This window comes from Prionailurus viverrinus, chromosome F2 (assembly GCF_022837055.1).
Source record: "Prionailurus viverrinus isolate Anna chromosome F2, UM_Priviv_1.0, whole genome shotgun sequence".
NCBI lineage: Eukaryota > Metazoa > Chordata > Mammalia > Carnivora > Felidae > Prionailurus > Prionailurus viverrinus.
Window position 1 is genome coordinate 22,883,826 of NC_062578.1, and position 14,221 is coordinate 22,898,046.

The 14,221-nt window shown below is 37.1% G+C and overlaps 1 protein-coding gene across 4 annotated transcripts in view; it reads left to right on the forward strand.

The window, feature by feature from the left end:
• The window catches only part of TERF1 (telomeric repeat binding factor 1), a 34,547-nt gene extending 20,632 nt beyond the window's left edge, over window positions 1-13,915 (forward strand). For 3 of the 4 annotated variants that reach the window (XM_047842463.1, XM_047842464.1, XM_047842466.1), the window contains 3 exons: window positions 1,436-1,527; window positions 8,037-8,140; window positions 12,771-13,915. In XM_047842463.1, the coding sequence (XP_047698419.1) occupies window positions 1,436-1,527; window positions 8,037-8,140; window positions 12,771-12,947 (373 nt within the window). In that variant the 3' untranslated portion in view covers window positions 12,948-13,915. The remainder of the gene's footprint in view (window positions 1-1,435; window positions 1,528-8,036; window positions 8,141-12,770) is intronic. The other variant, XM_047842465.1, reaches the window with a different exon arrangement.
• Window positions 13,916-14,221: the final 306 nt, after the last annotated feature.

The following is a 14,221-nucleotide window of genomic DNA, read 5'->3' on the forward strand; positions in this document are numbered from 1 at the left end:
AATGGTGTGATTTAGAGAATATTGCAGGTGCCTGCTTACCTCAACAGATATTCAAGACCCTGACATGTCTTGAAATTCAAAACTATAGAGACCTGCCTCTGGGATCCTGGGTTGTCACACATTGTTTCCACAAGGCCATTTTTGGTAGACACATATAGGGAGTGCTTGAACTTAAAGCAGATGTTTAACAAACTCTTATTCTGGCCCAGAAACAAGGATCTGTTGCTAGGGGGTTGATTACATTTCTGATGAATATCCCAAATTCTGATTTTATGAAATTACTTGAAAAAGTGTGTTTAATTTACTAGAAATTTCGTAACAGACAATCTAACATATTCAGAGAGCAGAAAGTCTACATGAATGATTTCAGAGATGGAGCATTTGGGATGCGAACACTGAAATAACATGATAAAGGCATCACTTGGGGGTAGAGAAAGATCTGTTAATGATGGGAAGTGCTTACAAGGATAGTGAATGATCCTGAAGAATGGTAGCAGGTGGTACATGTCAGTGGCATGAACTGCAAGGGCTAAGGTTTCCATGGAAGCAGGCATTCATTAGGAAATGAAAAGTATAGAGACCCATCTCTGGGACCCTGGGGTCATAGAAGGAAGAAGATTAAGCCTGCTCTACTTACGTAGGCCTGCTCCCCAGCTTTGTTGCAGCCAGGAGGCTGGGCACCAAAAGGCTGCCTCCTAGCACTTCAGGAGCCAGCCCAGTCTGGAGTGCCTTGGGGTACCAGAGCCCTCCCTAAGAGGGAGCTAGTTTTTAGACAATGGGAAGAGGTGGGGGAACTGGTGAAGAGATTGAAAACAGCATTCCAGAGAGCACAATAGAAAGTTCTGGAAGGGAGAGAAAGGATTAACAGGTTGTGGGGTAAAAATAGAGATTTTAGGTGGTGATAAAATCATTTCCTAGGCTTAGATGAGCTACTTTTTTCATCTAAACCAAACTAGCTCCTTTATAAAACTGAAATAATAACAACTTTGCAGGGTTGTCAAAAAATTTTGCCACATTCTGTATTTCCAGCCTTCCTGTCAGAAAAGCTCTCTTTGGAAGCTATAAAGATAAGTGATACCTGCCATTATGTGTAAAGGAATTTTGGAATTTCTCTTTTGGGAAATAAACTTAAGAGGCATGGGAAAGAATGAAAGTTCATAGCTGATAGTCTGAGGTGTTTTGTTTTTTTTTTTTTCTTCATCTAATTAGAAGGCCAAAAGAATCTAGAGTTCTAAGTAGATGAGATGGAAGAAATAAGTGATGGGAAGAGAGGGAAGTAAAGACAACAAAAATCTTAAGAGGCCAAGGTTAAGATGGGGCACTCAGCAAGGAGAGCACCAAAGGAAAAAGGCCAAAGTAGAAGGTCCTAGAACAGAGGTTAAGACCAATCATCTACCCTTTTTATAGCTTTTCTATGCTTTTATGTTTAATTTAGGTCTCACAAGAATCTCTTTCTATCTAAATGGAAACACAGAAGCCGACAGCAAGATTTTAATAAGAAAGAGGAAAGAGTGGAAACTCTTCAAAGTGAGTACTCTTATTACAGTTTTTAGAAGTGGAGAATTGAGGTGTCCTTGAAAGTGATCCAGCCTTTGACCTTCCCACCACAGCACACAGACACACTTCAGAAAACTGAAACAGAGGATTAAATGTCATAACCTCATAGAGTTAATTTAAAAAGTTAGTGATTAATTTAGAAAGTTAACCGTTCTGATTGCCTAGTTTAATTTTGCTGTGCTGGTACACTGCTTTTCTACCTTAACTTTATTCAGGAACTTGAGGTAGTTACTTACCTGAAACGTATAGTTGTGATCATGGTAGTTATGTTCTATGAAGTCACCATGATTAGTGAATACTGAACCATTATAGGGGAATTACAAGACCAGATTCTCTTGAGCTTCTTGTCACCACAGTTTTGTTACCTGGTAAATATATAACCTTGTTCAGTGTGTTTATATGTTTCTGTTTAAAGACACTTTAATATATAATGTTAATGCATTAACCTTGAACTCATGGCCAGTAGCACCGTAATTCATGCCTGGATGAAGCTTACCTAACACACATATTTTTTCTTTTGGGAACATTACAGTCTTCTTGCACTTAGGAACTCTAGACAGCACTTCCACAACGCTTTTGGGAGCCATTTTTAAACAGCAAAATTACCCAAAAACACAAAATGTAGCATTAAATAGAGTGTAAAAAAGACAATTACTTATAACAGAGCTAAAACATGAAAGACAGAGCTTCACCTTGCTTAACCTCAGCTAGGAACGTACACTTCAGGGGAGTTAAATTTTTTGTTGTTCTGCAGTGACCACAAAAGCACTCTACGTATTGATTTTTGAGTTACAGGTAATTAGTAGGGAGGTGAATTCACAATTACAGAACCCAGGAATAATGAGGATTGACTGTAGAATCTAGCTACCCTCTTCATTGCATTTAGAATTTATTCTCAAAAAAGGCATCGCTGGATTTAAAAAACAAGCAACAAGAATCAAAAAATCTTGAAAGCAGTCCATAATTATTTAAATTACAATTTGATTGTAAGTTTCTTCTTGGTATATATTCATTCAGCAAATGTTTATTGAGCCTACACTATGTTCTGGGTACTGTATGAATAAATGCAAGGATATTTAAACTGTTGCTGCACAGTATTGTTTACTGATCCATATAACACTAGTAGATGTGCCAGCTTGATGCCAGGGACAGAGTGGGGCTGCAGTAGGTACTAAATGGATAAATTTATTCATAGCTGATGGCTGATGACAGGGCTGGTATTCATTGATATTTGTAAATTGCAGCTCTGAAATGTTTACATTCATAGATACTATTATCATCCTCATTTTAAAGATGGCAAAGTTAAACTCAAAGAAATACTTGCTTCGTGTTGTTCCAAAATTGTTCTGCATCTATTGCTGCAAAATAGGAATCAATTATAAACTAAAATAATTTGGGATTCTGGACTTTTAATTTCATAATACAAAACCCAAAGAAATGGAAACATATACTTTTTTACATTCTAAATAGTTGATCAGTGGCTAAACTCTGAGAACTATAAATAAATAACCTCATTGCAGAGTGGTTTGACAGTGACTGTGGATGTTGAGCCTGGAAGATCTTGTGAGTTTTTGTACATTTCTTGACTTTTTGTTATGTTAGTAATACATACATGCACATTTTTTTTTTTTTAAACCTTCCAGTTTGGTTAAAAGGCATGCAGTATCCTCTCTTCATAGTTAGAGGATATTAGTTTTGTTTGTGCTAAACAGTTTTTTTCAAAAATTTTTAAAACACCTTTTTAAAAAATTTTTTTTTCAGATTTGTAAAACTGCCATGTACTTGTAAAAAATCAAGTGATTCAGAAAACTTGAAAGAAAAAAAAAATCCCCTAAATTCTTTCTGTGCAGAAAAAACTTACCAGCATTCAGTGAGGTGATGATTAGTATTTGAGTTAAAAGCTTTCTGTATGTAAACTCATTTAATTCTCAGCAGTCTTACAACTGCTTTTTTTTTTTTTATCATCCCCATTTTACAGGTGGGGAAGCTGATACAAAAAGAGATTAAGTAAATTGCACGTGGTCACAGAAACAGTGAACAGAAATAGAATTTGAAATTAGATGTTCTTTTTTTTAAGTAAACTCTATGCCCAATGTGGGGCTTGAACTCATGTTGCCAAGATCAAGAGTTTCATGTTCTTAGCAACTGAGCCAGACAGATGAAATTAGACATTCTGACTGAATAGCCCATACCTTTAATTGCTGGACTAGACTACTTCAGTGGAAGAATAGATAGCCAAATAAAAATTGAGAAAAATGTGATCAAGTTACATGTTACTTTAAAATATATTTACATTTAGTTTCAGGGGCACCTGGGTGGCTCAGTTGGTTGAACGTCCGACTTTGGTTCAGGTCGTGATCTCACAGTTCATGGGTTTGAGCCCCGCGTCAGGCTCTGTGCTAACAGCTCAGAGCCTGGAGCCTGCTTCGGGTTCTGTGTCTTCCTCTCTCTCTGCCCCTTCCCTGCTCACACTCTGTCAATCTCTCTCTGGAAAAATAAATAAACATTAAAAAAATTTTTTTTAATTTATTTACATTTAGTTTCTAAAGAATGAAACTGAAAAATTCACTGACTTTATGTAAATACTTCATGTTTCATAAGAAGTATATCAGTAATCTATATGATTCCTCCAAAATGAAGGATAAAGAATATGAACTGCTTCAAGAGGTTGGGTCAGGTTGCCTCTGTAATCATAGATTTAAACTTTAGACTGTTGATTGATTTTTATTTAAAAAGGGTGAGATTAGCAAAAAAAAAAAAAAAAAAAATCTCTCCCAGTTACCCAGTTTTTCTTAGTTTCATATGTTCAAGGTTTGTAGCATTCTTTTCTAGCCATAATTCCCAAAGTAGTTTAATCTGTATTTAAATTGATTTATTGCTTACTACTGACCCTTTGACCATGATGTCCCCATTCCTTAACTCTTGTTTGGCTATGGTTTTTTAATCTTTATTTATTTTTGAGGGAGAGAGAGAGACAGAGACAGAGCGTGAGTGGGGGAAGAACAAAGACAGAGGGAGACACAGAATCCGAAGCAGGCTCCAGGCTCTGAGTTGTCAGCACAGAGCCCTATGCAGGGCTTGGACCCACAAACTGTGAGATCATGACCTGAGCTGAAGTCAGATGCTCAACCGGCTGAGCCACCCAGGCACCCCTTGGCTATGGTTTTTTAAAGATGGGATTATAGGTGTTATAATTTCTAAAGATTTACATCACTGAGAATGTCTATTCTTCTTTTTTCTTTTTGGGATGAGAAAGGGAATTTACTTGCTCATGATACTTCTAAGTTCAGATATACATCGCCTTCAGGTGTGGCTGGATCCTGCTCCTCAAGCATTTTCATCAGACCTGCTTCCTCTGTGTCTCTCAGCTCTACTTTGCTCTGTTGGCCTCCCCTCTAGGAGGACCTCTTTTTTTTTTTTTTAATTGAAATATAGTTGACACAGAATGTTACATTAGTTCCATGTATAGAGCATAGTTATTATAACAACTCCATACATTATGCTATGCTCACCCTAGGGGTAGTTACCATCTGTCCCCATACATTGTTAGTGCAATGCCATTGACATAGGGATCTATGTTATATCTTGAATGTGTAGTGTTTTTTGCTTAAAGGGAAATTTGGCTAAATGTAATATCCTTTGGAAATAGTTTTTTTTATAACTTTATGGATATCAATTCATTATTTTTTTACTTTGTGAGGGCTGCTGTGGACAAGTCTGATGCCAACCTGACTTTCTCCCCACTTTGTATATGAGTTGCCTTTTATTTCTAGATTCACAGATCTTTTTTAATATTTGCACTTAATACTATAAATTCCCCTTTAATTACTGCTTTAGTTTTATCCCACAGATTTTGAGATGTTGTTTTTTCATTTAGTTCAAAATATTTTTTCATTTCCCTTAAGACTTTTTCTTTGACTTACGGCCTATTTACAAGTTCTTTGTTTAATTTCCAAATATTGAAAAGTATTCCAGATAATCTTTCTCTTATTGCTTCCCAATTTAATTCTGTTCGGGACTGAGAAAATACTTTGTAGGATTTCTTTCTTTTTTTAAGTTATTTGTTTTATGGTGCGTAATATGGTCTGTCTTGGTGAGTGTTGATGTACACTTGAGAAGAATGTGAATTCTGTTGTTGAATGGAGTGTTGTAAAATGTCAGTTAGGTCAAGTTGGTTCATAGTGCTGTTCCGATTTGGGTATGCTTATTTTTGCCTACTTGTTCCACCAGTTTCTGAAAGAGAATACTGAGACCTCCAACTGTAATGATTAATTTAGTTATTGATCTCTGCTAATTTATTAATTTCCTTTTTGTTTTTATAGTCCTCTAGCACCTGTTTAAACAATTTGCAATAGGAAAATCTCTGTTCATAACTAGTGTGTTTTCCATTTTCCTGGTTGGAGCCTGACTAGAATATACGGTCTGTTCCTGCAACAATACCATATTGTATCAATTACTGTAGTTTTATAATAACTCCTTATGTGATAGAGCAGTTCCCTTCATCTTACAGAAATATTTTGACTGTTCTCGGTGTTTTGGTCTTCTGTGTTGTCAGGAAAAAACCCAACTTCATAGAGGATTATGCAGGTGCCACAAGTAGACAATAAGACCTAACAAGTCAGAGCAAAACAGTTTGTTATAGCACAGCAAATAGCATGGCGTCCACATAGTTATGCTGATTCCTTTATCCCAAGTCCCATAGACAGTGTAATGGCCCCAGATAGACACTGTGCAGGCAATGGGTTGTATGGTAACTGAGGAACTTGATGCCAAGGGCCTAGCACTTTTTGAATAAGCAGCAAAACATGATAGCAAACAAGCTAGTTTCCCCCCCCCTTTCCCACCCCCACCCCCCCACCCCCCTCCCAGCCCAAACACCCCTGCAGGAAAGAGTAGTTATGTGGTGCTCAGGCTGTGGTTCCTTTGACCTACTTAGGTGCCTATTTGACTACAAAACTGCTTCATATCAGGAAACAAGCCTTGTACATTCAGCAAAAACTGAAAGGATGCTCAGGACCATTGGCGGACTACTTCTCATAACACATATAATTTTAGAATAATCTTGTTAAGTTCTACAAAACACCCTGTTAAAATTTTTATTTGAAGTTGCATTGTAGGGGCACCTGGGTGGTTAAGCATCTGACTATTGATTTCAGCTCAGGGCATGATCTCATGGTTTGTGAGGTGGAGCCATGCATCAGGCCCTGTGTTGACAGTGAGGATTCTCTCTCCCTGCCACTCCCTTGTTCACACAGGGTCTCATGCTCTCTCTCTCAAAATGAATAAGTAAACGAGAAAAAAATATTTTGGGGGCACCTGGGTGGCTCAGTCAGTTAAACATCAGACTCCGGCTCAGGTCATGATCTCACAGTTCATGAGTTCAAGCCCCATGTCAGGCTCTGTGCTGACAGCTCAGAGCCTGGGGCCTGCTTCGGGTTCTGTGTCTCCCTCTCTCTCTCTCTCTGCCCCTCTCCCGCTCGCTCGCTCTCTCTCTCTCTCTCTCCTTCAAAAATAAACATTAGAAAAAAATGCTTTAATAAAAAATATTTTAAAAGATGAAATTCCATTGTAAACAATAGATACTTTTGGAAAAAATGGACACAGTTATTATATATTAGTGTTAATTATAGACTTTAGTTATAGACTATATTAATTATATGAAGTCTTCCTATGCAGCATATTTCTCTTATTTAGATTGTCTCATATATTTTCTTATAATGTGTAGTGTATATATATACACATACATAGTAAAGCTTTATAATTTACTATATACATACAGATCTTGACTACTTTTGCTAGATTTATTTATAAGAATATTGTATTTTTTGTTACTATTGCATATATTATCTCTTGCTTGTTTTAATTAAGTATTTTAACTGTTCCTAATAAACAAATACTATTGAGCTTTGTTTAATGATCTTATATCCAACCATCCTGCTAAACTCTTTATTTGTAGAGATTTTCAGTGTTTTTACATAAACAGTTTTCTTTCAATAGTTCTATTTCTTTTCAGTAACATGTACATCTATCTTTGTCTTACTAAAGTGACTATATGTAAAAAAGAAGGAATGGGGAAGGGTTACAATTCTTACACTAGGTCAGATATTCCTTAAGCATTATCCTAAGTGAATTTCAACAATCCTGTAAGATAAATATTACTCAATTTTTTTTTTTTTTTTTTTTTTTTTTTTTTTTTTTAGCAGATGATGAGAAATGGTTCTGGGAGGTAAAATAACTTGTTTAAAGACATATAAAAGAATCAGCATCAGCATTCAATACCCCCTATGATTTTTGGAAACTGATCTTTGCATTGTACCGTGCTGCTTCCAGATTCAAAGGGGAAAAAATTAAACAGCCAGAGTTCTTTTATTTAAAATAGCTAAATACTAGATAGGAATTTCATGGTAACCTTTAAAAATATAATCCCCTTTTTTATTTTAATGTGACACAGTTTTTGATGACTGTATTTCTACATTTAGGTAGAGGAAAGGAAAAAAACAGACAAACCACTGAAAGCAAGAGAAGACACATTTTGAACAGTCAGCCAGTAACTTCTAGAAAACGTCGATCTAGGAAAAAACAGGTATTCATTATATTTCCTTATTTTTGTCTCCCTTCCTGTCTTTGGTTTTCCCTAGAGACTCCCTAGTAAGAATTTGAAGCAGCTTTTCCAGCTGAGGCAGTTGTTTTACAGGACCCCAGATACTATGGTGAGATGCAGGAGGAGGGGAAGTATTCTATAGTTCTGTGATTTTTCTAATTCGTTGACTGAGTTGTGTCCCGGGCTAAAACCATCCAATGTGCTTCTCAGCTTTTATTTCCTCTAGCGGGGGCTGGAGTTGGCTGGAGATGAGTTGGAGTTGTGGGCACCTGGAGTTTTTTAATTCAAACTTGTCCACAGTGAGTCTCCATCACTTCACCCATCATAGTTACGTGTTTCTATCAGTACTGGCTCTAGCTGTGAGCTTCTTTTCCTGATAAGCTGTGATTCTCTATATCGCCCTTTTTGTTTTTCTAGTTTTTATGTTAGCAGTTTGCCTATTGGCGTTAATTCTCTAGTGGATCTACAAAGAGTCGTTGACTTTCAGTTTAGTTTTTTTCTTTTGAGAACTGGAGTGATCTTTCCAAGCTTTTTATATGTCCCAGAATTAGAAGTCTCAGCCTCATACATTTTTTTTTTAATTAATTTATTTTGAGAAAGTGAGCACACGCTGGGGAGGGGAAGAGAAAATGGAAGGGAGAATCCCGAGCAGGCTCCCCACTGCCAGCACAGAGCCCCACTCGGGGCTTGATCCCATGAACCACGAGGTCACAACCTGCGCTGAAACCAAGAGTCAGACACTTAACCAGCTGAGCCACCAGGTGCCCATCTGCCTCATAATTTTTTTTTTTTTAATGTTTATTTATTTTTGAGAGAGACAGAGTATGAGCAGGGGAGGGAGGGACAGAGAGACAGACAGACAGACAGACACAGAATCCGAAATAGGCTCCAGGCTCTGAGCTGTCAGCACAGAGCCCAAGGCTGGGCTCGAACTCGGGAATGGCAAGATCATGCATGACCTAGGCCAATGTCAGACGCTTAACCACCTGAGCCACCCAGGCACCCCGCCTCATACTTTTAATTGACCTTTCCCTGTAGTTCTTCTGGCAATAATTCCAAATGAGATCGTACATGTTATTTATAGATATATATAAAAAAAAAAGTTTTTTTCTTTTTTTGGTATTTAAAAAAAAACACGGGTTATCAACTCCATAATTTAAATAATAGAACATAGATGGTATTGTCTGTCACTGTTTACTATTGCCAAAAAAGAATTCTTTGGCTATCACAAGTACCTCATTTTATTTTTAGCTTTCCACTGTTGGCTTTTTGGTGGGACAATTTTTTTCAGTTGAGTGACAGATTTCATCTTATTTTGTGTTAACATTTTCATTCTTCTGATTGGACAGAGTCTCCTTGCCGCATTTGTCTGTGAAACAGACAAAGGTATTTCTGCCTGCCTCATCACAGTTTTATGGGTTTTCGAGAGAGAGAGAGAGAGAGAGAGAGAGAGAGTGCACATGTGCACAAGCAGGGGAGGGGCAGAAGGAAAGGAGAGAGAGAGAATCTTAAGCCAGCTCCACACCCAGCACAGAGCCCCACTTGGGGCTTGATCTCCTCGATCTCTTTGATCTCCTGACCATGAGATGATGACCTGAGCTGAAATGAAGAGTTGGATGCCTACCTCAACTGAGCCACCTAGGTGCCCCATCGTCACAGGTTAAAAAGAGACTTCCTTTTGTAAATGTATTCTATTAAAGAGTAAAAGTAAATGTCTTTCGACAACAAAGACTTTTTTCCCCAGAGATGGTATGTAATGGGAATTACTGTAACTGGGGGCTTTTTGGTACTATAAATAGTATCGTTTTAAGGCATTATAGAGCATTGGTTTTTTCTTCTGAAAGACATTAAAAATGACAATACGATTTTCAAATATAAGTTACATAAAACATTTTTAACCATAGGAGAGAAAATGGTGCGTTTTAATTTGTTATATGCTCTTTATATTTTGTGGGTTATGGGCTTGACCAGGGTTGTTATCATTTTTTTTATTGATTCTATGTATAATATTTCAAGGAAAGCAGGGGCACCTCAGTGACTCGTTTGAGCATCCAACTTTGGTTTAGGTCATTATCTCAACAGTTTCATGGGTTCAAGCCCCACATCGGGCTCCACACTCTGTGGAGCCTGCTTCAGATTCTCTCACTCCCTCTCCATCCGCCCCTCCCCCACTCATGCTCGTGCGCACACGTGTTCCCCCCCTCAAAATAATTAAATAAACTTAAAAAAAAGAAAGCAAAAGACAGAAAAGCACAAGGAATACAGATTTTTTTATGTCCCAAAATGTCATCTTAAACCCTTTGTTTATTATATGATATTATGAATGGAATCTAAGAAGTCAGATATCGAAAATGAAGAAACAAAAAAGAGGAAACGAAAGAGTAGACTCAAATGAAATTGTACTGTCCTTGTGTTTACTTTTTGTTCTGACACCGTGAAGCCAATTGTGGCATCAACTCCTTTTATAGAAAGTAGGAGTGGGCCTCTTTAAACTTTTAAAGATGATGTTATTATTTGCTATATGATCACATGTTCCATATGATGTTTTAAAAGACCCTTGCTTTTAAATCACAGATGAGGGGCGCCTGGGTGGCGCAGTCGGTTAAGCGTCCGACTTCAGCCAGGTCACGATCTCGCGGTCCGGGAGTTCGAGCCCCGCGTCAGGCTCTGGGCTGATGGCTCAGAGCCTGGAGCCTGTTTCCGATTCTGTGTCTCCCTCTCTCTCTGCCCCTCCCCCGTTCATGCTCTGTCTCCTTCTGTCCCAAAAATAAATAAACATTGAAAAAAAATTTTTTAAAAAAAATAAATAAATAAATCACAGATGAAATTAAGTTTGCAAGATTCCAAACATTCAGATCAAACAAAAGAAGGCATAAACAATCACAGAGTAATAATGCATCAAATTAAAGTAACTCTTTTTCAAGAAGAAAAAATTAAATACTTAATGTTAAAAACTGAGGTTAACCTTCACTTGACAAAATTATAACTAACTTCTAGGTGAGAGGTTGGCAAACTCTGCAAAGGGCCAGGTAGTGAATATTTTAATAGGCTTTATGGGCCATATACTGTTTCTGTCACATATTTTTTTCTTCTTTAAAAACCTTATTTTGAAATGTAAAAACCGTTGTTAGCTTCTGGTCAGTGCAAACAGCCTAAGGCTGGAGTTTGGCAGTAGCTTGCTAACCTCTGCTGTATGTGATCCACTGGAAAATACTGTTTAAATTTGTACCCAGAAACCTAAAGGGGATTCAGGCAGAGAATATTAATTTATTTTTTAAGAGATCTGAGCTTTTGTGTTGTATCAGGTACCATCTGTACATTCTATTAAAAGTAATTAGCTCAGCTTAGAACAAGAAAACTGTGGTGTATATCTGAAATTTGCATAAACCAATGACTACTTTTTATTTTTTTCTTTATTTTTTTTAATGTTTATTTTTTTATTTTTGAGAGAAGAAGTGCACACATGAGTGGGAGGGGCAGAGAGAGAGAGAAACACAGAATCCCAAGCAGGCTCCAGGCTCTGAGCTGTCAGCACAGAGCCCAACGCGGGGCTCGAACTCATGATCCGCGAGATCATGACCTGAGCTGAAGTCCAAAGCTTAACTGAGTGAGCCGTCCAAGCACCCCAATACTTTTTAAAACCAAACAAAACTGGAGTGCCTGGGTGGCTCAGTCAGTTGAGCATCCAACTCTTGATTTTGGCTCAGGTCATAACCTCACGGTTTGTGAATTCAAGCCCTACACTGGGCTCTGCACTGACAGCACGGAGCCTCCTTAGGATTCTGTCTCCCTCTCTCTCTCTCTCTGCCCCTCCCCTGCTTGCTCTCTGTTTCTCAAAATAAATAAAAATAAACTTAAAAAACTGAACAAAACTGTAGCAACTTCTTACATAACAGAAATTCTTAACTTGGGGATTGTAAAAGTGATAGATTTTTTTTTTCACACTTATTTTTTTTTTTGTGAGAGACAGCGTGAGCCGGTGAGGGGCAGAGAGAGAGGGAAACACAGAATCTGAAGCAGTTCCAGGCTCTGAGCTGTTAGCACAGAGCCCAATGCGGGGCTTGAACTCACAAGCTGTGAGATCATGACCTGGGCCGAAGTTGGATGCTTAACCGACTGAGCCACCCAGGCGCCCCATGATAGATATTTTAAAGGAGAGTCTAGGTAGCCTCTGAAATGTTATGTAAAATTTTGTATACCTTCTGTTGTCTGTGAAATGGATCCACAGCTTATAAGCTGTTACAGAAATCTAAGAAATGTACATGCAAATTCTTCCTCCTTTAGAAACTTTAATACTGGGATGCCTGGGTGGCTCAGTTGGTTAAGCGTCTGACTTTGGCTCCAGTCATGATCTTGTGGTTCGTGAGTTCAAGCCCCGTGTCGGACTCTGTGTTCAGAGCCTGGAGCCTGCTTCGGATTCTGTGTCTCCCTCTGTCTCTCTGCCCTTCTTCTACTCACACTGTCTCTCTCTCTCTCTCTCAAAAATAAACATTAAGAAAAAAAAAGAAACTTTAATATTATTTTGATTAAAAACAGTTGGATTTATAGTATGTTCTTTAATTTTTTAAAGAATTTTATTTCTGTGAATAACTGTTCTATATTTTATCATAAGGCATGGCTCTGGGAAGAAGACAAGAATCTGAGATCTGGTGTGAGGAAATACGGAGAGGGACACTGGTCTAAAATACTATTACATTATAAATTCAACAACCGAACAGGCGTCATGTTAAAAGACAGATGGAGGACTATGAAGAAGCTAAAACTAATTTGCTCAGACAGTGAAGACTGAATGTGTTTGTAAAAGCTTGGTAAAATGGCAGTTAAATAGTTTGATCACGGCATTTTGTTTGAAACCGGTGGTCATTGATGTGTCTTAAAATTCTTATCTAAAGCTTTACAGTATGATTACAGTGTCACTTTAATCTGAAGATTGATGCTATAAGAGTAAAATTCTATGCCATCATTGCATTCTTAAAGAATATTTTTCCTTTGAAAAAATGTAAATTTATTGAACCCTGGTGCTTTCAATAATCTTATCCCCAAATCCTGTCCCCCCGCCAAAAAAAAAAAAACAAAAAAACCATGAAAACCTGGTAAGAGAAAAAATGTATTCCTGTTAACCTATTCTGCGTCTGTAGGCTGACTTCACCTTGGTAACACACATAAAAGTAAAGTTTCTCTAAGACTTGATTTATGGCCTTAATATATTAGTTACTAATATGCTTATTTATAGAATGTACAAAGCAATCCATGACTTGTAATATACTCAAATTTTCCTTACAGTAGTTTCATATAAGGGAGAAAACTTAAAAATAGTAATATCCATACAACAAAATTTGTACTATTACCAAGAATAGCTTCATGTCTCATTTAGGTACATTTAACTTTGTTTCAGTGTTAAAAAAAATCTGCTTTATAATATGGTCCCATAAATACCAGTTTCTATGATATTTTCATTTAATACATCAGTATTGGGCCTAAGTAGTATTCTGTAAATGCTTAAATTGGTATTAACCATGATTATTTGATGTCTGTGTTAAATGCTAAATAAACAATGTCATAATACCTTAACAATTTTAAGTTCTCACCAACCTTTTATTCTTTAGAGGATTTAGTCATAAACCAAGAGCATTCCTTGATATTTGGAGTCACATGTGCTTTATTTAATGAGTGAAAATATTGAAGTATTGGTGTACAAAATTAAATGGGAGTATTTTGTAATCTGTATTTCATTTCTTATTAAAGTTGCATACATTACTTTCCCATTGTTCCTGAATTTATTTTCTTATACATCTAGTAAACGGAAATGTGCGTAATTACTATATGCTTCTTGACTGTCCTTTACTAGTTACTGCCATTGCTTATTACAGACATTTTGATGGTTTGTGCCAAAGCTAGCGACAAGAGCCAAAATGGACCTGTAAGTAAACCTCATTCCAAACATACCATAAATCATCAAATTCTCAGTTTCCATTAACTGTGAGATGTTCAATTATTTTATGTGCCACTAAAAAAGATCAGTGTGTTTATGCTATACTATGGTGCTTTCTTGAGAATTTTATT